General features: G+C 41.2%; 1 protein-coding gene across 1 annotated transcript in view; it reads left to right on the top strand.

Annotated features, from left to right (window-relative positions):
- Positions 1-16,501: 16,501 nt before the first annotated feature.
- LOC143988585 (ceruloplasmin-like) overlaps positions 16,502-27,007 on the top strand; it is a 209,706-nt gene continuing 199,200 nt past the window's right edge. Inside the window, exon 1 of the mRNA XM_077488263.1 lies at positions 16,502-16,653. Within this exon, the coding sequence (XP_077344389.1) occupies positions 16,502-16,653 (152 nt within the window). The remainder of the gene's footprint in view (positions 16,654-27,007) is intronic.

The raw sequence follows: 27,007 nt of genomic DNA, 5'->3' as shown, positions 1-27,007 counted from the left end.
GTAATAGCATACTTCACATACTGTACCTTCTATGATTAGATGGGAAGCTATAGTGCTCATCCCATCTTCCCTCTCTGACAACATATAAAGGATTCTGTTTTAACTCTCATTACTGTTTCTTGACTTTACTAGTTGTAGTGCCTGACCCCAAATTCATCCCACAACTTAACATCAAAAAGTCCCTTTCTGTCTTGTGTTAATTGTCACCCTTGATCCATCCTGCTCACATAGATAGCTGTTTCTCTAGCTGTATACTCTGCATGATTTTTTGTCCCTGTGGACTTTGGTGGTAATCCAGTTACCCTTTGTGGATCCTTGTCCACTTTAACCATTAATCTAGGGGCTCAGTATAGGCAGAACCGCACCTTTGGTTCATATATAGTGCTCCTCTTGCGCTGGGCATTTTTGAGGGTCTCTTACCCTTCATTCCCTTACTTAATTTAATGCCCATAATGACTGCCCAGTCTTCTCTATGTGTGCCTATACCCTCTTGCCTCTAAACTTTATACTTTATCTAGCAGATGTACTACATATACCTGTGAACAGCACTATTCTTCCCTTTCTTATCTCTAACACTCCGATGGACAGTAGACAGTCACAACATAACATATAACCACCAATCAATACAGTTCGATTAAGGGGAGTAAAATAGATACCCTTTGTCCCGAAAATGCCTTACCGATCAAGGAAGTCTGATAACTCAAATGTAAGCAAAAGGCTTACCTCAACCGGCTGATTATCAGAAATTCCCGGATTGTCTCAAGCTCCTCGTTTCGGATACTCAGGGTCACCTGGTAACCCCTGCTGGCCAAGCTCACCACCTGAAATGGATATTTTATAGATAGGCAACTCCTATCCTCATACTGATTAGTGGTTCCAAATTAATAATAACTACTGCAGTAGGGAACAGATACAAAAGATATGCTCACCAAATAACCGTTCTCCTTTATTATGACGCATTTGAAGGTTTTTATACACATGATTACGTAGGTACCACATTAATATTACAATTGTACGTTTATGGAAACAAGGGGTGTTACATAGGCAGGCTAATTCCAATCAGGACTCGAAAGAATGCAAAACATGTACTGAAAACATTGTTAGTGCCATGTGCACAGTGAGGGCATCGTGCAATACATATAAAATAGAATACAATTATATACAGAACCTACAAATTTCCATTACAGTAGCCATGGCTCATAGCTTGCTTGTGTCAAGGCACCAACTGATGCATTTCCTCCAATGGGTTGTCATCTGGATCCTGTACAGAGATCTGTCTTTGAATCCCGGAGAGTGACATGTAAAGGGAAAGAAACTGACATGTTTTGACTTATCACAGCATCACTAGGAGACGTTCTGTAGGTGTCAGAGAGTGGCAGTAGGCAGTATCCTGATGTTCAAGGTCCAGTGTTAGAAGATCCAAAAGATGGTCAAAGCTAGAAAAAAAAGGGAAAAAAATGTAAGGAAAATAGTATTCTTTACAATATCAGCCAAGCAAAATTGGTAAATCAGTACTCTGTTAAACCCATGTCTGTACTATATAATCATCTGTCACCCTCACAGACTTAGGCCGCGTACACACGCGCGGACTGTTCGCCCAACCTTGTTCGTCAAACAGTTTGTCAAACAGTCCGCTCAAAATTTGCATGAACAGACTTGACTACACACGATGAACGAACAGTCCGCTGAAACCGTGCGCGATGACGTGAATGGCACGTACGACGGGACTAGAAAACGACGTCCTATACACTGCAATGCAACCTTCGGTGTGTAAATCCTTTCTGAGTATGCGCGGAACTTAGTTTGACGAACAAGCCTACACACGAGCGGACTGTCCGCTCAAACAAAGTTTCAGCGGACAGTTTTACGGGATTTCCGAAAAACTTTGTTCGTCAGACTGTCCGCTGAAACTGTCCGCTGAAACCCACACACGAGCGGACTGTCCGCTGAAACACTGTTCAGCGGACAAAGTTGAGCGAACAGTCCGCGCGTGTGTACGCGGCCTTAATCTTACTTTGGAGAGGATGGCTGGCTGACATACCAGAACTTGATGAAGATGACTGGTCTGACATCTGAGACTTTCACTTTAAACAACTGGTGCCCCTCAGGGATAGGCTTGTTCTTACCCCCAGGGGGATTTTACTCATGTCTTCTGAACATGCCCTGCCATTGCTCAATACTGGGAGTCAGTAGTAGCTTGTATTATCCATTTGATCTCAGACATAGCCTTCCCCCTTTCTTTACCTACATGCATACTGGGCCTAGAGGACATAATTGGTATTTCTATAAATCCAAGCAAGGATAGTCATCATTCTTGCATGGAAGAAGCCCACTCCACCAACAGTGTCATTCTAGAACTGGCTAATACAGCGATGCCTTTGTATAAAGACACCTACAATAACAGGAAATGCCCTAAAAAATATAACAAAGCATGGCCCAAATGGCTTCATGATAATTCTACAGCTTTGATATTGTATACTCCTAGCTAATGTTCAATTTTCCATGTTTGCTAAGGATTGGGGTGTGGGAGGGGTGTTTTTGAGGCCCTAATCAGTCAGTTCTTTATCTTCCTTTGAATCCTCAAGGTGAAGGCGCGATACACACACACACACACAAACACACACACATGTACATGTAGTTGGTGTTAAGTTTTTTTTTTAGCTTTGTTTCTTTTTGTAGTCTTCTGGCCCCTGCATGGGCAATTGGTACGATTATTCAAATTTTTAATAAAAGGAATTACAAAATAAAAAAGCAATCTGTACTTTTATTTTGAAAACCAGACAATCCAACTATCAAAAACACATATGCAGTTCAAAATTCGGATAAAACGGAATTACATAGCTGACTACTCGCCAATGTCTTGGTCACACACTGGGGTTAGGGATCCTCCTTGTTAGGGATTCTGGACAGGCCACAGTAACCAGTGCCTTAGTTTGCAAAGGAGCTCCACACTTACTGTACTCACTACTTTGAACTGCACTCTGCCTCACTGACACGGGTACTGTCCTCTTCCTGCTACCAGACTACTCGTAGTCAGGGTTTGGAGGTTCATCCCATCCCAAACTCTTCACACCTACCAATCAAGCGACATCAATGTGAACTTGAAAAACTTTTTGACAAAGGTCAGCATGTAGTGTCCAAAATTGGCCCCTGCTTTCTCATTCCTTCAAAAGTGGATGGACACAATAATGCCTCCTTTTCATGTGGGCATGCAGTGTCAGCAGTGCAATGGGCATCACCACAAATTAACCTGCCAGTGAGTAAATGGCAGTAACAAGTAATTACAGGGTAGAAAAAAAAATTAAAAATCCTGACCACCTTTCTAGAGTAGTACAGTGCCATTATGGTGACACTGCATTAATCTGGTGACAGACAGTATATAAAAAAAAAAAAAAAAATGTAAGAAAATATAATTCCTATTTTTTTTCTTCTTTATTTACATACTGTCACCAGTTAGTGTCCCTAATCACTGCCACATTAGTTGCAGTGTCCCCGATGACCACCACATCAGTTAGGACCCTTTCATGTGACCGGGTTGGTGTGGCTGCCAAATTCCTGAGGCAAAAAACTGGGTTATGCTATCAGCAGTTCACATCTAGCCACACACATAGTAATTAGCTGCAGATAGGGACAGATGTTCAAGCCTGGACACATTATCTTATCTCTGGTAAACAATGACAGCAGGCATAAGCTGGCCATACACTAGAAGAATTTTGTTTGAAAACCATTTGTCTGGGGCTCCCTGAACCCCAGAATACCCCAAAATACGCTTTATCTTTCTAAACTTTAGACATTTTGCAACATACTATAAAGATGCACACATAGCCACCTTACCCAAATATCATGCCATATGAGAAATTGCCCTGTGGGTTGCTTTCAAATCGGTTGAATGAGACCCATTATCAGTTTCTAACCTATTATGGCTACACTCAAAGGACCACCCTAACCTTTGTAATCCCATCACCAGACACTATATCTCCCTCTGGGACAAGCTCAAATCGAAATACAACCTACAATCCCACCACAACCCCCTCCTTTCCATCCTCAAAAACCCTTATCCTGCTTGGGATTCCCCAACAGCATTTCATAGGTGGACATCTTTGGGACCATTAAGGTTGCATAACCTTGTCTCTTCCGTCACTTATCTCTTCTTCCCAACTCTTAGTGAATCCTCTAATTTACCCCATCAGAACTGTTTTGCTACCTCCAAATCAAAAACTTTTTACGCACCCAACACAAGCTCTGGTACCCCCCTCAATCATCTCTCAAGTTTTGAGTACACATGCAAAAATTAACCACATGCTAGAGGACTGATCTCCTCCCTTTACGCCCAACTTTTAGTTAAGTCTGACTTGGATAAACCTCAATACACACAGAAGTGGGAGGAAGACCTTGGATGCACCCTTAACTTCACAGACTGGTCTTAGATATGGTAAGCAACTAAATCATCTTCACCAATATCCTGGCAATAGAAGCCAATTATACTGACCCGCTAGTACCTAGTCCTTCTAGAATAGCCAAATTTGCCCCCTCCTACTTTGTTTTAGAGGCTGTATGGAACGAGGTACACACCTTCATATCTGGGGGACATGCCCAATAGTCCAAACCTTCTGGAATGGTATTTTTGTTCTTGCTACCAAATTGTTTGACATCCCTGTACAACCAGACCCAGCCATAGCATGTCTTAATCTAAAACCTGACACCCTGTTGCACAAGTATTTTAAGCTCTTCATTGAACTCCTCACAGCTGGGAAAAACTATAGCTAAGGCTTGGAAAACCCCCTATTTAGCTGTAGCTGAGACAAAACAGAATAACCAGTTCTATGATCCATGCCAAAATGGATGCCATGGAAAAAGATCAAATCCCCAAGTTAGACCAGATCTGGAAACCCTGGAACAAGCACTGTTTATGACCAACTTAACTTTCGCCCCAACTGTCCTTCTGCCATGGTAGTAATCACCCCACTGCCCCTACTAAGCACTGCTCTGGCGACCGGACTACCCGTGTGGACTCGCTTCTTTTGTTCCTTCTCTATTTCCTCTCTTCCTCCTCTCTAGACGTGGAGCTCCCCCCACTTTATACAATACAAGCATCATCTCCCCAGACTAAACCCCATCCTACTACCCCCAGGTATATTTACCCTATTTGTAACCCAGCTGTTACCATTTGTATTATTATAATGTTCACCATATTAGTCCAGCTGTAAGTTTATCTTACCACCTACTGCAAACCCATGTTTTCTGGTGCACTGCACTGTATCATGCTCCACTGACTTTTACATCTGATTGTGTTGGTTTAATTTTGATCTGTTCTACATGTAAACCTAATAAAAACCTATTTAACAAGAAAAAAAAAGTTGGGGTTATCGCTCTCACTCTCTCATACTGGTCACTGGAAGTTCAACATGGCACCTCATGGCAAAGAACTCAGAGGATCTGAAAAAAAGAATTGCTGCTCTAAATAAAGATGGCCTAGGCTATAAGAACATTGCCAAGACCCTGAGGCTGAGCTGCAGCATGGTGGACAAGACCATACAGCGGTTTAACAGGACAGGTTCCACTCAGAACAGGCCTCGCCATGGTTGACCAAAGAAGTTGAGTGCACATGCTTAGTGTCATATCCAGAGGTTGTCTTTGGGAAATAGGCAAAGGGATGGTCCCTCTCAAAGGGATGGTGTGAACCTCCACTCCGCCACGCTGTCTTCCGTACTCTGTATAAACGGGGTGTCCAATGTTGGATATCCTCAGCATAAACTCCAACGTAGGAAGTACTCACATCATAGTAGGTGTACGGAAGACGGCGTGGTGGAGTGGAGGTTCACACCATCCCTTTGAGAGGATTTCTGTTCATTACAGCTTGACGCCTGACTGACTCACCACTAAGGTGTGTGGGTCCACACCTTTGGGTAAGAGTACCCATTACTTATCTCTGTTTATCCAGTACGCTGTATTACCTGCATGAGGAGCTTTGGAAGGGTGTCGCCATGATGGTACCTTCAGTGTTCCATTTTACATTTACTGGAAGTTGGACACTCCTGTCAATTTGGATCACTCCTTACTGAAGAGGAACTAGTTGTTGCTTAAGGGGACGATTATTTTCTTACGTGTCATAGGACTATTGTTTGTTTTGTGTTTTTCACATTATTTGTTTGATGTACGTGGTATGATTCATGCGGATCTCTTTACTATTCATCCACATATATTGTGGGGATCTTTACACACTGTTCACGTGGATTTTTGTATTGTTTATCTATACATATTGCATTGGTGTTATTTTTATTATGCTTGGCTTATGCTATGCCACTGTGCAAAAAAATTTTCATCTTTTTCACAAGTAGGTGATTTTTTTCACTTTTAGCGCCGCATTTTTTGTTTTTTGTTTAAAATAAAAATCACACCTGAAAGCAGATAAAAAAGGAGAGACGTTCACTTAGTCTTTGCATTGTGTGTGCCACACTAAGCATGGACATCAGAAAGAGGAGAAGAGAACTGCCTGAGGACTTGAGAACCAAAATTGTGGAAAAATATCAACAATCTCAAGGTTACAAGTCCATCTCTAGAGATCTAGATTTGCCTTTGTCCACAGTGCGCAACATTATCAAGAAGTTTGCAACCCATGACACTGTAGCTAATCTCTCTGGGTGTGGACTGAAGAACAAAAATGATGAAAGGTTGCAACACAGGATAATCTAGATGGTGAATAAGCATCCCCAAACAAGTTCTAAAGAAATTCAAGCTATCCTGCAGGCTCAGGGAGCATCAGTGTCAGCGTGAACTATCCATTGACATTTAAATGAAATGCTATGGCAGGAGACCCAGGAGGACCCCACTGTTGACACAGACCTAAAAAAGCAAGACTTCAGATTGCCAAAATGTACTTGAGTAAGCCAAAATCCTTCAGAGAAAACATCTTTTGGACAGATGAGACCAAGACAGAGCTTTTTGGTAAAGCACATCATTCTACTGTTTACCGAAAATGGAATGAGGCATACAAAGAAAATAACACAGTACCTACAGTGAAATATGGTGGAGGTTCAATGATGTTTTGGGGTTGTTTTGCTGCCTCTGGCACTGGGTGCCTTGAATGTGTGCAAAGCATCATGAAATCTGAGGATTACCAAAGGATTTTGGGTCGTACTGTAGAGCCCAGTGTCAGAAAGCTGGGTTTGCTTCTGAGATCTTGGGTCTTCCAGCAGAACAATGACCCCAAACATAAGTCAAAAAATGGAAATGGATGGCAATAAAGCGCTGGAGAGTTCTAAAGTGGCCAGCAATGAGTTCAGATCTAAATCCCATTAAACACCTGTGGAGAAATCTTAGAATTGCTGTTGGGAAAAGGTGCCCTTCCAATAAGAGAGACCTGGAGCAGTTTGCAAAGGAAGAGTGGTCCACCATTCCGGGTGAGAGGTGTAAGAAGCTTATTGATGGTTATTGGAAGTGACTGATTTCAGTTATTTTTTCCAAAGGGTGTGCAACCAAGCCCATTTTTGGAGTTGTGTGACAGTATGTGCAATTTGCTTTTCTTCCTCCCTTTTTTGTTTTGTTCCAATACAGACAAAGGGAATAAACATGTGTATGTGTATATATATATATATATATATATATATATATATATATATATATATATATTAGGGCTGTGGAAATAAACAATTAATTCCTCGATTAATCGTTAGTTTTGATTGATCAAAATTCTTTTGATCGGTACTCACCTCTCCGCTGGCTTCCGGGTCTGCAGGGAGTTCCGTCAGAGATCCAGTAACATCACGGACATCAACGTCACCGCACTCCTCCCCCCCTTCCCCAAGTGCCTCTATCTGCTAACGAAGGGAAGGGGGGAGGAGTCCGGTGACGTTGATGTCTGTGACGTCACCGGACAGCCTGGACAGTGATGGTAAATATGGATGTGGTTAACTGGGATCATTCAGTGAGGTTAGTGTTGGCAAATTTGATAACCTCCATGTTTAACATTGTTGTAAAAAAACAAAAACAAAATGTAAACACTCTGGTATGTCTGCGTGACTAGCTAAAGTGATACCTACTTGCCTACTATAAAGTGACTGACACTCAATATACTAGATAAGTTTTATAATTAAAGTTAAACTAACTTTAAATTCAATTGTTTCCTTTAGAATTGTAATTTTGCTATGGTACTTTTGCAAACATGGAAAAGATGCACTACTTTACATGCAGAATAAAGGGACCCCCAGGCATGATATTTAATTTTTATTGTTTCACTTTAATACAATTGTAAAATTGTAAAATAATGTGATACCTATGTAATCATGTCTATAAAAACCTTCAATTGCATCATAATAAAGCAGAACAGTTATTTAGAAAGATGTGGAGTGTATCTTTTGTGTCTGTTTCCTACTGCAGTAGTTACTAGTTTGGAACCACTAATCAATATGAGGAGTTGCCCATCTGTACAATTCCATGTCACGTGCATTTAACTTTATAAGCCTTTAAAATTAACACTTTTTATTTTATAGACTTAAACTGTGTTCTTACAATTTTTTTGTCTGTTCGCATGTTTGGCTGCGAACCGAACCGGGCGTTTTTGGCTCATCCCTAGTTATATGTTGTAATTCATACATCCAACTGAAACTTCCACAGACCAGCAGCCTATCGTAAATACAAAACTGCCATAGATGGTGAATGGATTGCTCTGAAATATCTACTCAGTTGTAGTGACCTTATTGCTACAGTGTTTGAGCAGGACAAATAATACCTCCCATATTGTTTAAGATTTACAAGGAGCAAAAAATATACTGTATATTTAACCACTTCAGCCCCGGAAAAATGTACCCCCTTCCTGACCAGAGCACTTTTTGCGATTCGGCACTGCAATGCTTTAACTGACAATTGTGAGGTCGTGCGATATTGCACCCAAACAAAATTGACGTCCTTTTTTCCTCAGAAATAGAGCTTTCTTTTCTTTCGCCTCTGCGGTTTTTATTTTTTGCGCTATAAACAAAAAAGAGCAAAATTTTATCATGACTGTGACATTATGGCAGACACATCGGCCAAATTTGACACATTTTTGGGACCACTGGCATTAATACAGTGATCAATGCTATACAAATGCATTGATTACTGTAAAAATGTCACTGGCAGTGAAGGGATTAACACTAGGGGTGATCGAGGGGTTAACTGTGTTCCCTGAGAGGTGATTCTAACTGAAGTGACAGATCGGGGTTCCTAGCTAATACATACACTCGTCCCTGTCCTGTGTCTCCTGCTCACGATCGCTCGTGGCTAGCGGTCATCGTGACCGTCGGCCATGAGCATTGGCAGCTAGAAAACACACAGACAGACTGCCATTTAGCCACAAGAACCCCCCTAAAAACAAAAAAAACAAAGCACCAGAATAGAGGCGTGTGTAATTTTTGAGTTAAGGTAATGAGCATAAAGCTAATGGTGAACCAGACTATGGATAAGTAATGGTAGTAAGTGAATATGATAGTATATAGAATGAAAAGGACTAATCAATAAACCCAACCATAGACCGATTAGCCACTAATAGGTAAAACCTCTACTTCAGACCAAATTTCAAGAAACATATGCATTTCACCATATGGGCGAGTTTGCCATAAATAAACTTATGATTGGGCCTGGATCCATTTGAACAAGGGCTTATCAATAGCCAAATGTCCTCCAATTGGCTTGCAGCTGGGCAGTTGGCACCAATAGGCTTCGCCAAACAACTTATGGTGGGCAAAACAGCATGGAAGGAAGGGTCCCCCCGTACGATGATGCATGGCACCACCCCACCCAGGGGGCTGGACAATGTTAGGCACTGCTGACATGCTGATGGCTAAGCCATGCCCACAGAGGGGCCGCGGGAAGGGTGGAAGTGAAGTACTGCATCCCACCCCCCAGGAAGGGAAATACATGACAGCGCAGCGCCAGCTCATAGACAAAGATGGGGCTGTCCCAATCCAGATGGACAGGGAAAAGCCGGAGACACATAAAGGGCCCGCTATGGAAATTCCCTCCACACCCAACCTTTTCATAAAGCAAGGTGCAATTACTTAGATGTATCCCTGGTATTAAGTCAATTTATTGTTTACTTCAGTTGCACTACCAGGGACTGAAGTGCTCCAGGAAAGCTATTTTCATGCTGAGCTAATCTAAATGACCACAGCTGATCACAGTTGCGTGCCTTTGTGTGCCATTGAGTTTACAAGTCATTTTTAGGAGGTGGTGATCCTTTTTCCAATTCAGTGATTCTGTTATTGCATTGTTTTTATTTTTCCTGACATATTAGTGTTATATCTTTCACTTGGATGTTATAAGTTATAATAGTAAATACAGCTGGATAAAACATAAACTGTGTCTGTCTTCATTTCAGGCTGCAATTAATTATTTTAAGGTTGGTGATTCTTTTCTATACCCACTATATAAGTCCTTCACTAGCATTCTATTAAGAAGTTTGGTATACTTATGAAGAAATTATACCTTTTTGCACTTTTCTTTATGCAGTTGGAAACAGAAGTATGAAGGGTTATACGTTTATAAGAATTTACACACAGTATATGCTGACAAATAGAAAGCACCCTGCAGTTCTTAAAATTATTCTATAAATGTGTTTTGGGAGTTTTTGTAATATTGTTGTAAATCGTGGGGGGCTCAATCCGTGTTCCATGGGCCACATGTGGCCCTCTGAGCTCACCGCTGTGGCCCTCGACTTTAAACTGATTGCAGGACTTTTTGGTGTTCTTTCAGAAAATGCATCCCACACACATAATATAATAGAAGTTTATAGCAAAGAGCAGCTAACTCGCAGGAAAGCTGCAGGTGCACTGCACTGCACCTGCAGTGTGGGAAAACCACAGCGCATCAGTTTGATAACTGCCTTATAGGGGGCTCAAGACAATAAGGACTTGTTTATGTTTGCAGTTTGAGGGGGGGTGGGGGTTAAAACTAGTTGAGATGTGTTTTTACCACATACCCCCAACCACTGATGTAGCGTCAGGGGTCGTAATGGTGACCCCGCCCCATGCTCCAGGGGGGCCAGTGCTGCCTCCCTGTCACATTCTGTTTTACACTTGGACAGGAGGGGCGGTGGATGTGGCATATACAGGGACATATACTCTCCATTTTCCCCCTGCAACCACTGGTAGCTGGCTTTGCCTCCTCTCCTTCCTGCCGGTATTCAGAAACTGCAGGAGGAAAATCTTCATTATGCTACTCAAAATAAAAAAATTAACATTTTCAACTATTTCATTTCATTGTGGCCCACAATCAGTTACCAAATTGCTTAAATTGCCCTTGCTCTTCAAAAAGGTTGAGCACTCTTGGTGTACATCTAATTCATTAAGTATAGGTATTCCTTCATTTGTGAGGCCTTGTGTATTTATAACTGTGTAGCAGAACTGATGGGTGGCCATTGACCCAAAGCTATAGATCACTGATAATGCCTTGATTGATCACAGGAGTTTTTCAATTACACAATATTGCGGTTAAACATTGTGTGTGTAACCAGCCACAAGACAGGTAGACCCAAGGCCCCAAGACAGCGGAGTACCTTTCCAAATAAAGTTTCACCTTTAACAGTTTCGATAACAGTTATGGGGCAGGTGACAGTCAAACACAGTTTTTAGCTTAAAGTGGTTCTAAAGGCTCAAAAGTAGGAGACAAGAGAACCGGCGGGGGACCCAAAAAGAACAGGATTAGAGGTGTTCTGTGCAAAATCATTGCACAGAGCAGGTAAGTATAACATGTTTGTTATTTTCTTAAAAAAATTAAAAATTAAAAAAAAAAATCAGGCTTTAACCGCCGCATACAGATGTACGTCAACAGAATGGCACAGGCAGGCAAATGGGCGTACCTGTATGCCCCTTTAAATTTTCCGCCTATCGGCATGCGGCCGCAGCTCTGAGAACTCGATGTTCGCTGGCGAACTATGATTGCGATGTGGGAAGTGCCTATGTAAACAAGGCATTTACCCGTTCTGCATAGTGACATGACAGGGATCTACAGCTCCCTGTCATCAAGAGCAGTGATTGCTGTCATGTCAGTGGTAGCCCATCCCCCCTACATTTAGAAAACCTTCCTAGGACATACCCCTTGATCGCCCCTCATGTTTAACCCCTTCCCTGCCAGTGTCCTCTACACAGTAGTCAGTGTATTTTTATAGCACTGATCGCTGTATAAATTAGAATTAAACAGAGAATAAACTAGAAAAACAATAGAACAGAATATAATATAGATACTATCTATTTCATTTTTAATTTCTTTTGCAGATTACTATTTGTTTCCTTAAGATCTCCTGCAGACTATTAGCATCTATTTAAATTTTTTTGCAGATCTCCTGCAAACTATTAGTATCTATTTTGTTTTCTAACCAGATCTACTGCAGACTATTAGCATCTATTTTTTTCAGCAGATCTCCTGTAGACTATTAACATCCATTTCACTTCTTTTTTTTGCAGATCTCCTGCAGACTGTTAGAATCAATTTTTATTTTTTTGGGAGATTACTATTTATTTCCATCAGATTTCCTGCAGTATAATAACATATATTCCATTGTTTGCAGATCTCCTGCAGACTATTAGCATCTATATCTAAAGGAAATGGCTGTTGGCAATAAAAATGAAATAGATGCTAATAGTCTGCTGGAGATCTGCAAAAAAATGCAATAGATGTTAATATACTGCAGGAGATCTGATGGAAATAAATTGTAACCTGCAAAAAAAAGAAAAATGAAATTGATTCTAATAGTCTGCAGGAGATTTGCAAAAAAAGAAGTGAAATGGCTGTTAATAGTCTACATGGGATCTGCTTAAAAAGAAATAGATGCTAATAGTATGCAGGAGATCTGCAAAAAATGAAATAGATGCTATAGATCTTATTAAAACAAATGGTAATCTGCAAAAAAAAATTAAAATGAAATAGATAGTATCTATACTCTATTCTGTTCTATTGTTCTAGTCTATTCTAATCTTTTCTATTCGAATTCGAATTCATTCTATACGAAATTCAAATGTCGGAAATATATATATATATATAACCATCTTCCGAAATTCGAATTTAGTATATAATGATTTTGATTTTAATAGAAAAGATTTTAATAGAATATAAAAGAATAGACTAGAAAAACAATAGAACAGAACAGAATAAAATATATTCTATTCTGTTCTGTTCTATCATTTTTCTAGTCTATTTTCTATTTTATTATAATCTTTTCTATCCAAATTTATTTTTTATTCTATTCAAATTTGAATTTCAGAAGACGGTTGTATATTCTTTCTATTTTATTCTATTCATTTTTTTTTTTTTTCTATTCTGTTCTAATCTTTTCTATTTGAATTAGAAATTTTGGAAGATGGTTAGTTACTTATACTTACTTATATATATCTGTCACATCAACTTTTCATACTTGCAGTGTACCAGTGCAAAAAAAACACACACATCTTATTTCATTTATATTTATGGTATAAATGAAGTTGTCAGCATGCCTGATTGAAGAAGTCATGGATGTCGATCGCAAGGCAAGTGCATATGCTGTATGTCATTGTCCACTTGCCAAAAGTTGTGTATTGTATTTGACCACTTGCCACGTCACCTGCCACAAGTTGTTACATAGTTACATAGTTAGTAAGGTTGAATAAAGACACCAGTCCATCCAGTTCAACCAGTTCAACCTGAGTGTCTACAATTGTCCCCATCACTTTACATTGCACACTCTCATCAGTCCCTACCCTCAAGGAGCCCACAATCCAAGGTCCCCATGTATATACTAGGGCCAATTTTGGACAGAAGCCAATTAACCTACCTGCATGTCTTTGGAGGGTGGGAGGAAACTGGAGTACCCAGAGGAAACCCACGCAGGCACAGGGAGAACATGCAAACTCCAGGCAGGTAGTGTCGTGGTTGGGATTTGAACCAGTGACCCTTCTTACTGCTAGGTGAAAGTGCTAACCACTACACCACTGTGCCGCCCAAGTTGTGTATTGTCCACTTGCACACTTCACCTGCCACAAGTTGTGTATTGTCCACTTGCCACGACACCTGAGTGCCACGTGAGCTGCCACAAGTGCCACGTGACCTGACACGGGTGCCACGTGACCAGCCACGAGTGCCACGTGACCTGACACGAGTGCCATGTGACTGGCCACGAGTGCCACGTGACCTGACATGAGTACCACGTGACCTGACACTAGTGCCACGTGACCGACCACGAGTGCCACGTGACTGACCACGAGTGCCACATGACCCGACACGAGTGCCACGTGGCCAGCCACGAGTGCCACATGACCTGGCACGAGTGCCACGTGACTTGACACGAGTGCCATGTGACCGGCCACGAGTGCCATGTGACCAAGTTGTTGATTGTCTACTTGCCACGTCACTTGCCACCAAGCGACCCCAGATATGGGCAATATGAAAGTACTTTTCTGCAGCAGAGAATGACATTTTGCGACCCGAATTTGGGGCCACATATCTTGGGGTCACTTATATCTAGAAACACATTTGGTATGCAAATACAATAGAACTAGCACTACAACATATCCAAATTTGGGGTTTCTAGCACCAAGTGACCCCGAGATACATGGCCCTAAAGTCGGGTCGCAAAATATTTTCGAATCCGGTTGAAATAGTTTCGAATGCGGTTGAAATAATTTCGAATTCAGTAGAAATATTTTCAAATTTGGTTGAAATATTTTCGAATGTGACCAATTTTTCGAATTTGGTAGAAAACTAAACGAAATACGAAAACGAATTTAAGGAATTTAACGAATATAACTAAACAAAATTAATTAATTAACGAATTAAAACGAAACAAAACTAAATTAATTTTTTCCTTTTGCACATGTCTAGTCATGATTCTAGTAGACTGCAGTGAGGATTGAGCCTAAATTATTTCTAAAAGGCCAGTAGTGACAGGAATGAAAAACAGCCTGCAAGCAAATTGAGTGTTAAGGCCCCTTTCACACGGATGGATAGAATGGTGCTTTTAGCTGCAGATTTACTAGTTTTCTACCGCAGCTAAAAGCACACAATGCTTTCCTATAGCTTCATTCACACACAGCGTTTAGCTGCGATTTCGTTACATGCGGTTCGGTGGGGATAGAAAAAATAGAATTGAATGCGTCCAGGTGCGATGTAGCGCAGCTATATGCACATAACCGCAGGTAATCGCAGTCTTTTGTGTCAACTGTGGATAGCAGCGTGAGAAGGGATTCAAGGGACCAAAAAAGGATTGCTATGGGAACGACTATATTAGATAACTGCCGCTGAACGCAACTGTACAGAAACGCAAATAAATGCAGGTAATTGCACTGTACAAATGCAGCTGATCGCTGTGCCTGGGGTCTTGAATTTCACAGAAAAAAATAAACATGCTAAACTGCGGCAGAACAGCCGTCCATGTGAAAGGTGCCTTAGAGTGTGATGATGTGCTTTACTTGATGTGTTGCCACTTGAAATAAAACTCTCTCTAACATACCTAGGGAAGGATAAGATGTTGAGGGTGGTTTCTCTTTCTCTTCTCCAAATCAACTTCTTCTGTAGATGAAGAGCATTGGTGTAGCTTGAGAGCTTATGGGATACCTCAGGCAGAAGATTCATAATCATTAGGGCCGGTTCACACAGGGGGCGATGCGAGGCGACACGACGTGCCTCGCCGCAACCTGACAAGTCGCCCCCGTTCTGTACAATGGAACCGTTCTGAGAGGAGCGACTCGAGTCGCTCCGACTCAGAAAAAAGGTTCCTGTACTACTTTCGGGCGACCTTGAGGCGACTTGCATTGACTTCTATACAGAAGTCATTTGCAAGTCGCCGCTGAGGTCGCGGCAGGTCGCGGCGAGGCAAGTCGGTGTCGCCTCGCATCGCCCCCTGTGTGAACCGGCCCTTAGGATGAGGTGATCAACCAGTAAACAATGCAGTACAAGACTGGAGACAAAGATGTGGTTAGCATCAGGCAGAAGTCATCAATGGATGGCAGTGAAATACCAGACAAAAGACAGATGCATTACTGAAAAACAAGCCAAGGTCATTAACAGGTGGACAAGAAGGTACCGAGTTCACAGGAAAAGACAAAGTCCAGAAGTAGGCCAAAGTTGGTGTCAGAGGTCCAAAGCAATGTCAGCAGAAGGGCAAGTAAAAAAGTGAGTAAGGAGCAGCAAGCTAAGTAGGGAAAAAGCGTGGAAGCATAACAGGTCATATTAGGTAAGGTCTGTACATTCACATGTTCAAAGCTTCAGAGGGTTGAACATGTGAACGTACAGACCTTACCTAATATGACCTGTTAGGCTTCCACGTTTTTCCCTACTTAGCTTGCTGCTCCTTACGCACTTTTTTACTTGCCCTTCTGCTGACATTGCTAACCAAGTCTTTGCTCACTATACTACAATGTATATAGAGTTTCACAGAAACATCCTTATGCAATGTGCCAACAAATAGGATTTGTTCAGGTATAGAATTGTGTGAAGCCATTGTTCTAGTGCTTTATAAATGGTTACAGTCACTAGCTTTAATCCACACACCAGCCCAACGATGATCTCTGCAATATTCCTGCTCTGTTTCTTATATGCTGGAGGTGAAGCAGGTAAAAATAGAGAACATTGGTTTGCCATTAATGAAGGAACATGGAATTATGCTCCCAGTGGCTTCAATGTCATTTCTGGAAAACCTATTAATGAGGATGAGTAAGTATTAAGCAATTACATTCTTAAATTACTTTTTAAATATAGAAAACTTTAAAGAATTGAGTTGTCACAGTATAATAAAATCTAACACATAACGATCTAAATATTTTAAAACATTTTCCCTAAGGCATTTTCAGGTCTGTTCCTCAGTGTTTAAAAAGTTAATAACGAATAATTATTTTCTTTTTGGTTTATTCATTTTTAAAACATTAACTTAAACAAAACCTAGTTTTCAGGCTGATACACCAAGCATCATCTCATATGAGGCCCCCAGTGATGATGTTTCTGGACCCTATATATCTATCATATTTTTATTCTTCGATTTTAACTCTCATTACAATTCCATATTTAATACTAAATCCTTATCATCCAATTATACAATATTTGCAAATTAATTTCATTGTTACCCTCAAGTTTTATATAGTACATCTTAAAATAGCTTTATAGATAAGGTCTCTCTGGTCTGTCCACATTCTATCATCTTACCAAAGGGGGTCATTTTTTTCCGCAAGCATTTTGATTTATTTTACATGTGAAGGAAAATTTGAGGCTCCTTTTTTAAAGCAGAAGGAGTAGACTCCACTTTGAAATGTGAATATAACCATGTTTTTATGATAACAAAATAAAGTGAAGCTATTGTAGTTTTGGGTCAATTTTATCCTCGCAGCAGAGCAAAGGGTGAGAGATGCAGTAGGTCTTGATGAAGGGTGTCAATCGCTGGATCAACTTCTGTTCAACCACAGTGAACACACTTAGATCGAAATTTGGCCAGTCCCTGCTGAACTGGCCAAATTATGTTCCATGTATGGTCAGCTTGAGTTAGGACTCTGAAGGAAGGGTACGGGGGGTGGGGGGGGGGCCACAACATAAATGAATGTGCCACATTTTGCTGGCTGGAAGCCAAAGAGTGAAAAAAAGTGTGAAAAAATATTTTGCTTTTGACTGCTGGTGATTGCAGTTGTTTTCTTCTTTGGGGTCTTTGCTAGTAGTTTTTTAAAACACCTTTTTCGGTCACTTTTAAACAGCATTTTTATTTTCTCCTTCCTTCAGTCTGCTAATTAAGGGGAGTAGTTATTTTGGTCACAGGTGCTACAGGTACTATATCATTTTTTGTAGAACTTATGATCTTGCTCATCCTTTAGCTTGTATTTTTTGCTTGCTGGAACTCTGACAAAGGGGAAATTTGGTGAGTTAAAAAAACAGAGTTTATAACAAGAGTCTTCTGGTCTGTAATTAATATCTGAAATTACCTGTTAGCAATATTAATTTTGCAACTGGGATAATGAGTTCTAGCAAGGCTGAAGGAGAAGGATTTGTGGAGCAGACAGTGTGCTGTGTACAACAATGAAGCCACAACTCCAGGATGGATCCCACTGTGACAGATATGAGCAGGTTGCCCTTCTGGAAGCTCACATTAGAGATCTGGAGGAGTAAATTGCAACACTGGGCAGAACTGACAACCTTGAAAGGGGTCCTCCTGCCTGCTGAGCAGGTTGTTAGTAGGGTTGATGTGGAGGGGTCAGGATTATCAGGTAGGAAGATGTGTTACTGTAGTCAGAGGGAGTGGTAGAGGCTCACAGAAAAGAAAGGTCAGCGCTGGGTTTGAGCCTCTTTACTAGTTTGCCAAGTTGGTGGAGGATGTGGGGGTGGCAAGCTCAGGGGTGGCAGCTCTAGATGTCACTAATGCCCTTGGTTTGCTGTCTCCCTGGTGCCAGTGTTCAGCATGTGGTGAACTGGGTTGATAAATTACTGTGAGGAGCTGGGCATGACTCAGCTGTTTTGGCCCATGTTAGAAATGTGGAGGCTCCTTAAGAATCAATTAAAGAACTAGGCTTCAAGTTCAAGGGAAGGACCTCCAAGGTGATATTCTCTGAAGTATTGCCTGTGCTATGCATAACCCAGGAAAAGCAGGGGGAGATTAGAGAGCTGGATGCATGGCTAAAGACCTGGTGTAAGAAGAAGGCTTACAACTTATATGTTATAGATGGTTTGCACCTAAATGGAAGGGGGTCTGCTGTGCTGGGGGAGAAGTTTATGGGAAGGGAGTATTTAAACTAAGATTGAGGGGGAGGGTGAATTCAATTACAATGGGGCAGACAGGTCAGGCAGGTAGCAGGCCATATTGGTGGGTGGAAAGATGGGGGAGGCCAATGAAGAGGAGGAAGAAGATGGGAAGAAGATTCCCATGTTACAAACAACCATTGGAAATACTAATATTTGTACTAAAATAAACAATAGGCAAAATAAGTGTGAAAAAGTGATAATGAATTAAAGTGTTTGTTCATGTTCACCAATGCCAGAAGTCTGCCAAACAAAATAGGTGAGTTGGAAGATTTGGTGCATGAAGAGAACAACATTCTTCACGCGACTGGGCTATTAATATTCCTGACGATGCTCTCCTTCAGAAAGACAGGGTAAAACAGAGGGGTGGCGGTGTCTGTCTCTATGTGAGAAGTGATCTTAAAGCCAGTGTGAATGAGGACCTAGTTGATGGAGAGTGTGATGAGTCTGAAGCATTATGGGTGGAACTGCACATGGATGTGCGTAATACAAAAGTTATCATTGGAGTTTAACATTGGGTAGCCTATAACAATGAGGAGGTGGAGACTCAGTTCCTTGCACAGATAAAAAGGACTGCAAGGGCTGGGACAGTGATAATAATGGGGGATTTTAACTACCCTGATATTGATTGGAATAATGGAACAGTTAAAAAAGGTAAAATTTTAGAAAACATATTACAAGACAATTTTATGGTGCAGTTTGAGTCCCAGCTACGAATGATGCTCTGCTGGACCTGATAATCTCAAACCATGCAGAGCTTATTACTAAGGTTCATATAAAAGAACATCTGGGTAGCAGTGACATAACATGATTTCATGTAATATTAGCGGTAAGCAACAAACACATACGGGAAAGATAAAGACGCTTAACTTTAGGAGAGCACATTTTCCAAGGATGAGAGCAGCTCTCGAAGACACACATACACACGGTTGGACATTCAGACCACAAAATCCGTCTGATTTTTTCTGACGGATGTTGGCCAAAACTTGTGTTTCATACACACGGTCGGACAAAGTTGTCGGAAAATCAGATCGTTCGGAATGAGGTGACGTTCGTTGCGTACAATGGGATTACGTAGAAGCTAGTAGCCAATAGCTTTGGTCTTGTAATTTAATCTGAGCATGCATGGCACTTTATCCGTCAATTTTTTCTAGAAACTATCAGAAAAAGTGCGATCGGATTTTGTTGCCGGAAAATTTGAGATCCAGCTCTCAAACTTTTTCCGACGGAATTTCAGACGGAAAAAAGTCCGATAGAGCCCACACACGAACGGATTTTCCGACAACATAATCATTAACATTAAATATTAAAGGGGGCTCCCGGATTCCCGCCCGCAGACCCCAACAACTAATGGCCAGGGTTGTCGGGAAGAGGCCCTTGTCCTCATCAACATGGGGGCAAGGTGCTTTGGGGTGGGGGGGCCGTGTGGCCCCCCCCTTGCCCAAGGCACCCCCCATGTTGAGGGCACTTGGCCTGATACGGCTCAGGAGGGGGGGCGCTCGCTCGTCCCCACCCCCTTTCCTGACCGGCCGGGCTGCGTGCTTGGATAGGGGTCTGGTATGGATTTTGGGGTGGACCCCACGCTGTTTTTTTTGGCATAGGGGATTCCCCTTAAAATCCCTACCGGACCTAAGGGCCTGGTATGCCTCCCAAGGGGGAACCCATGTCATTTTTTTTTTAAGCTGCACACTGTGTGTCAACATGTGCTATCTGCCATCAGGGGATCTCAATGTATGCGTTGTGGGTGTAACCCTTTCCATATAAACTCTAGTAGGTGAGAGGAAGGGGTTGCACCCCCAAAACACATCAATTGATCCCCCATAATGGGAGATAGCACATGTTAACATTACCCATTTGGACTCCCAATTTGTGTGCATCTTCAAAATTTGGCTTTTACAGGGGTGACATCACCCCACCAGATTTACGGCAATATCAAGACATTTTTGACACTATAATGTCTGATAATGCCTTCAGGTTTTATACGCTGAACTTTGTAAGTTGTGTATGTTATGTTTTAAAGCATGCGTGTCTATAAAAAAAAAAATAATTAATAATAATATTGAGACAAAAAAAAAAATGAGCAAAAAATATAAAAAACAAACAATATTGAGAAAAAAATTTTTAACAAATTTTCTAAATGCACATGTGTGAATGTGCACAGAGTAAACATTTTGAAATACAACAATGTGTGGCTTCTTCTTTCAATGCTCTATACCAGTTTTGTAAGTAATTTTGAATTTACAGTGACAATGGGGCTTATGTACTAAATGAAAATCCACTTGGCACTACAAGTGCACCAAGAGAACCTAGGAGACAGCCAAAATGAAAAGCAAGCAATAAAGAAAATTCTAGATTTTATCTCTAGATATTATTACTAAAAATTTTAGATATTGTCTGGCATTGCAATGGCCCCCCTACCCATAAAATAATTAACATATTTCTCCCAAATTTCACTGGAGCTTTGGGGTGCCAAGCCAGTACAGCCAGTATCCAGGCCCATAAGGCAATTGTTTGTAATAAGTCCGGCCTCAGGCCCAACTGAGGCTAGATAATTCTGTGAAATTTTTCTTGAATAATTGTGCAGTATGCAGCAGCATAGGATGATATGGTTGATTTTGTAGTCCGCCATATGGATTGCTGTCAGAAACAGGCGGAACCAGCTGGCCATTATCCCGAAGGTATTCTCTAAGACTCTTCTCGCTCTGGCCAGCCGGTAGTTAAAAACCCTTCTCTCTGGGGTGAGGGTCCTTTGGGGGAATGGCCTCATCAGGTGCTTGCCCAGACCAAAGGCTTCATCTGCAATTAAGATGAAGGGGAGTCCTTCCACGTTATCCGCATCAGGTGGCAATGCCAGGCCACCAGTCTGGAGACGCTGGTAAAACTCCATCTGGGCAAAGACTCCTCCATCTGACATCCAGCCATTCTTCCCCATGTCCACATAGAGGAACTCAGTGTGCCGACACCACCGCCATTAACACTACACTATTAAACCCCTTATAGTTATAATAGTAAGACCTGAATGGGGTGGTGGCACAATGTGGACATGCTTCCCATCTATAGCCCCTCCACTGTTGGGAAAGTTCCAGTCATCAAAATGGGAGGCCACAGTCTACCATTCCTGTGGTGTTGAAGGAAACCATGGCGTCAAACAAGAAAAAAAATATAAGTACTTTTGCATTTAACATTGAAAGCAGATTACACAAAACATTCTTGCACAACATCAGTATAACATTTATTTGAAGGAGTATTTAAAAAGACAAAAATATAAGGCCCACTTATCAGATTCCTTAAACCCTCTGATGGCCCATTGATAAAATTGTATGGGGAGGAGGGTTTGAGGTGACTTTGGGAGCCAAAAAAAAGCCTCCAGCACTCAATTACACTGAATTTAAGGACACACATAACATTTGGACACATTTTAGGGGGTGTTTCGGGGAAAGCAGTACAATGGAACTGACAATATACATTGTTAAAAGGGACTAGGCTATAGGTGTATATGGGCCCAGGATAGAATGCTGGGGAGGTTAGTGAAGACAAATATGCATGTAGGCCAAAAAAGGAGCATTAAAAGCTTCCAGCATACATGAGGATAAAAGGAGACATTCACAGCATATTCCAATCATAGTAATTAGGGAATGATGAAATAAATACAAGACATTAGCAAACAATAAATACATATAATGTGATGTTAAAGGAGAAAACTTACCTTAATATAGTCCTTCTGTAGGACCTGAATGATGGCAGAAAAGGTCTCTAGATTAATGATCCCCAGAGCCTGGGGGGAGATGCCTGTTGAGAACTTGAGGTCCTATAGACTTCTCCCAGTCACCAAGGTGGTGACTAGCCTCTGCTCCGGAGTGATGGCTTGCCACATCCAGGTATCTTGGCTGCTGATATAAAGGGTTAGCAAAGCCAACAGACGGTGAAATTTGGGGTCCGTCATCCGGAGAAAGTTCCTGAAATCATCAGGATTATTCTCCTGGATCTCATGAAGCAAAGGCATGTGTGAGAATTGGTCACGCTGGAGTAACCAATTATTGCTCCATGAACTCCTCCTCGCCCTGTTCATGGATTGGGTCAAAGTATGAACCCCAACACCAAGCCCCCACACAGCACGAACTCTACAATCTGTACGTATTAGCACCATGGTTTCAAAATGGTCGGCTGATCAGAAGGAACTTAACAGAACACACTGAAGAACGGCAAGGCCTGTGAAGAGCCAGCTGAAAATCAGTAATGAGCAGACAAAAAACGCACTGAAAAACAAATACGAACTGACTACACGCACTGAAAACCAGACACAAACCCACAACCACAAACTGAACAGAAGTAAACCGATCGGAATAAGCACAAGTCTGAAAAAGTGTGAATTGTCTCTAACCAAACTTCTACTAACACCAGATCAGCAGAAGGAGCCCGGGTCTTGAACTTCCTTTTTCTAGTCCCGTCGTACGTGCTGTACATCACCGCGTTCTTAACGATCGGACTTTGGTGCAATCGTGTGTTTGAACAACAATTTCAGCAGAACTCCGTCAGAAAAAACTTCAGAGTTTATTCCGACGGGAAAACCGGTCGTGTGTACGTGGCATTAGATGTGATGTGATTAATTTTCTTTTTTAGACTTCCTTGCCCATATCATTCCACACCTGGAATTATTGGTAAGTCTGGGATAGGTACCCGCTGGTTAGATTAAGAGATCCGCACAGGGAAATATTCCTGACAAGTAGGGTGTCAGAGCCTCCATAAATTCAGATTATGACATATGGTTCTATGATTTATAAGAACTGGTTTTTAGGAAAAATGGTTTAGATTTCAGAAAGGCCAAAATCTAGATTTCCTTCAATGTTTAATGCTGAAAAAGGTGACAATTCTGGGTATAGACATCCTCACTGCAGAAAAATGTATTCATTTTCATACATTTCATTCTTTTTAAAAATTTTTGGGTCATTCATTATGCTCAAAATTCGTTATTTCAAATAAATTTGTAAAAATTTGAATTTGTTATCTTCCATTTGCTTAGATACGGTATTCGTCATTTTGATAATTTGGCAAAATCAAAAAATGTGAAAATCCGAAATACTAACTATTAATAATAACTATAACTATTACATTTTATTTATTGGAATTTCCTTTCAAATTTAGCTGTTAGTGAACGTAACAAATTTATCTGAAGTTACGAATTATTCAAAATAATGAATGCCACATCTAAACGAATGCAAATGAACAAAATAATAATAAAAATAATAATGAAAACTTTTTATTAATATTATTTATTATTATTAGTTTGTTACGTTTAATTTGTTTAGAAGTGGCATTCCTTATTTCAGATAATTTCCAACTTCAGATAAATTAGTTACGTTCACTAACAGCCAAATTTGAAAGGAAATTCCAATGCCTATAATTTATTAGTTTGTAATGCCCTGTACACGCGGCTGGACTTTCTGACAGAAAATGTGCGATCGGATCTTGTTGTTGGAAAATCCGATCGTGTCTGGGCTCCATCTGACTTTTTCTGTCTGAATTTCTGACACACAAAGTTTAAGAGCAGGATCTAAAATTTTCCGACAACAAAATCTGATTGTTTAAATTCTGATTGTGTGTAGACAATTCAGACGGACAAAGTGCCACGCATGCTCAGAATAAATTATGAGAGGAAAGCTATGGGCTACTCCCCTCTTTATAGTCCCGTTGTGCGTGTTCTATGTCACCGTGTTCTGAATGATCAGATTTACCGACAACTTTGTGCGACCGTGTGTATGCAAGACAAGTTTGAGACAAAATCCGTTGGAATTTTTGCGAATTACCGAAATAACGAATACTGCATCTAAACAAATGGAATATAACTAATTCAAATTTTTCCAAATTTGTATTTGTCATGTTCACTAACAGCCAAATTTGAATGGGAATTCCAATACCTATAATAGTTAGTCATTGTTATGATTGTTAGTTAGTTCTTATTTTGGAATTTCAAATTTTCGGGTTTTCGTTCTTATCCTCATTCTTTTGAATTTTGGGATTTTTATTCTTATTTTGGAATTTTCGGATTTTCAAATTTAGAATTTAGAATTTCCATATTTTTTAATTTTGAATTTTCTAATTCTAGATTTTTTTAATTTTTGGAAAAATTTGTTGAAACAGATTTTCATGAATTAGAATATTTCCAAATTAACGAATTTTGTTGAAAAACTAATTTGGAATGAAACAAATTGCACATGTCTACCTGGGTATACTGGCATGGTATCAGACATCTGGGTAATTTTCCTATGGGCAATACCTGAAAGTTAAAGCGATAGTTAAAGTGTTACTGAACCCACAACAGTAAAATCAGTCTTTATATGCAGTAAAGCATGCTTGGTATACAGAGCTTTCAAAAATGTACATAGTTGCAGTATTTTCATGTAAAAAAAATTATTAATGAGCTGTGGACACTGTGTGGGGAGGGGGGAGGCAGAAGAACTATTTTCATATTACTGGGTTTAGTAACACTTTAAGTCTGCATAACTTTTTTTGGGGGGGGCTCAGATGGATTATGCTATAATGTGCTAGTATGCACTAGACATGTGCAGAGTAAAATATTTTGTTTCGGAATTTAGTTTTTTTCCGAAAAAATAAACGTATTTAGTTACTCCCGAAATTCGTTTTTATTTATTTAGTTTTTCGTTCAAAAATTGCATTCGTCCGAAAATCCACATGAATTACGGTCGAATCTGTCTTTGAAGGCTTATGGTGTCTGTCGAATGTATAAAGAAGATTCGACGGAGCTAGTATATAGCATACTTCGTGTGAACTTTAGAACCCTATTAAAGTCTATGGGACTCCAACGTTCAAAATCTAAAGTGCTAATTTTAAAGGCTAATATGCAAGTTACTGTCCTAAAAAGTGTTTGGGGACCCGGGTCCTGCCCCAGGGGACATGGATCAATGCAAAAAAAGTTTTAAAAACTGCTGTTTTTTCGGGAGCAGTGATTTTAATAATGATTAAAGTGAAACAATAAACGTGTAATATTCCTTTAAATTTCATACCTGGGGAGTGTCTATAGTATGCCTGTGAAGGGGCGCATGTTTCTGGTCCTTAGAACTGCCCCTGCACAAAGTGTAAGTCCTTTATAATCACTTGCGGCTATAATGAATTGTCGGCTCCCGTAATACAGAGAACACTCATTGAAAGTCATTGATAAAATAAATAAATAAAAAAGCATGGGGTTCCCCCAAATTCAATTACCAGGCCCTTCAGATCTGGTATGGATATTAACCACTTGCCGACCGCCTCACGCCGATGTACGTCGGCAGAATGGCACGGGCAGGCATAAGCACGTAGATGTACGTGATTTGCCTCCCGCGGGTCGGGGGCCCGATCGGGCCCCCGCCCGGTGCCTGCGGCGGTCGGTTTTCGTTCGGGAGCGATCCCGGACGAGGGGACGGCCATTCATTCATGGCCACCCCCTCGCGATCGCTCCCGACGAATGGAAATCCCCGGTGACATCACTTCCTCTCCTGTAATGTAAACACAGGAGAGGAAGTGATGTATTCTCTCCTCCGTGTCGGTATTTTTCGTTCCGACACGGAGGAGAGCGGATCAGTGAGTTGCACCAACACATCCCACACACAGTAGAACATGCCAGGCACACTCACACCCCCCCTTTACCCCCCGATCACCCCCCCAATTACCCCTGCCCCCCCAGTCACAGTGACACCAATGTCATTTTTTTTTTTTTTTTTTTTTTTTTTGCATTGGTGTCATTTGTGACTGTAATAACTGTTAGGGCAGTTAGGGTTAGCCCCCTTTAGTTCTAATGTACCCCCCTAACCCCCCCAATAAAGGTTTAACCCCGTGATCACCCCCCGTCGCCAGTGTCACTAAGGCTGGGTTCACATTGCAGCGGTTTATGAGAACGAATGTGATTCGCACCGCACTGCAGTGCAAATCACATCCGATCTCTGTGCGATTCGAGTTCAGCCATTCGCCGCACCCGCCGCACCCGCCACACCCGCCGCACCCGCCGCAAATTCGCACGGGACCCTTTTTTTGGCCCGCAGCAGAATCGGATCGCATGGGTGTTCACACCATGCGATCCGAGTTTGCAGATCGCACTGCGATATGCGAACTGATCTGGGGGTGTCAGTAACATTTCACTGACACTCCCAGCAGTTCGCATAGGGCAGTGTGAACTGCCGCCGGGAGGCATGCGATGCGGGAACCCGCCGCGGATTCGCGGCGTTTCCGCATCGCTCCAGTGTGAACCCAGCCTAATAAGCGATCATTTTTCTGATCGCCGTATTAGTGTCACAGGTGA

The sequence above is a fragment of the Lithobates pipiens genome, unplaced genomic scaffold (genome assembly GCF_037356315.1).
Source record: "Lithobates pipiens isolate NorthernLeopardFrog02 unplaced genomic scaffold, aLitPip1_a1.2 Scaffold_18, whole genome shotgun sequence".
In the NCBI taxonomy this organism is placed as follows: Eukaryota; Metazoa; Chordata; class Amphibia; order Anura; family Ranidae; genus Lithobates; species Lithobates pipiens.
This window is presented reverse-complemented; position numbering and strand designations above follow the sequence as displayed.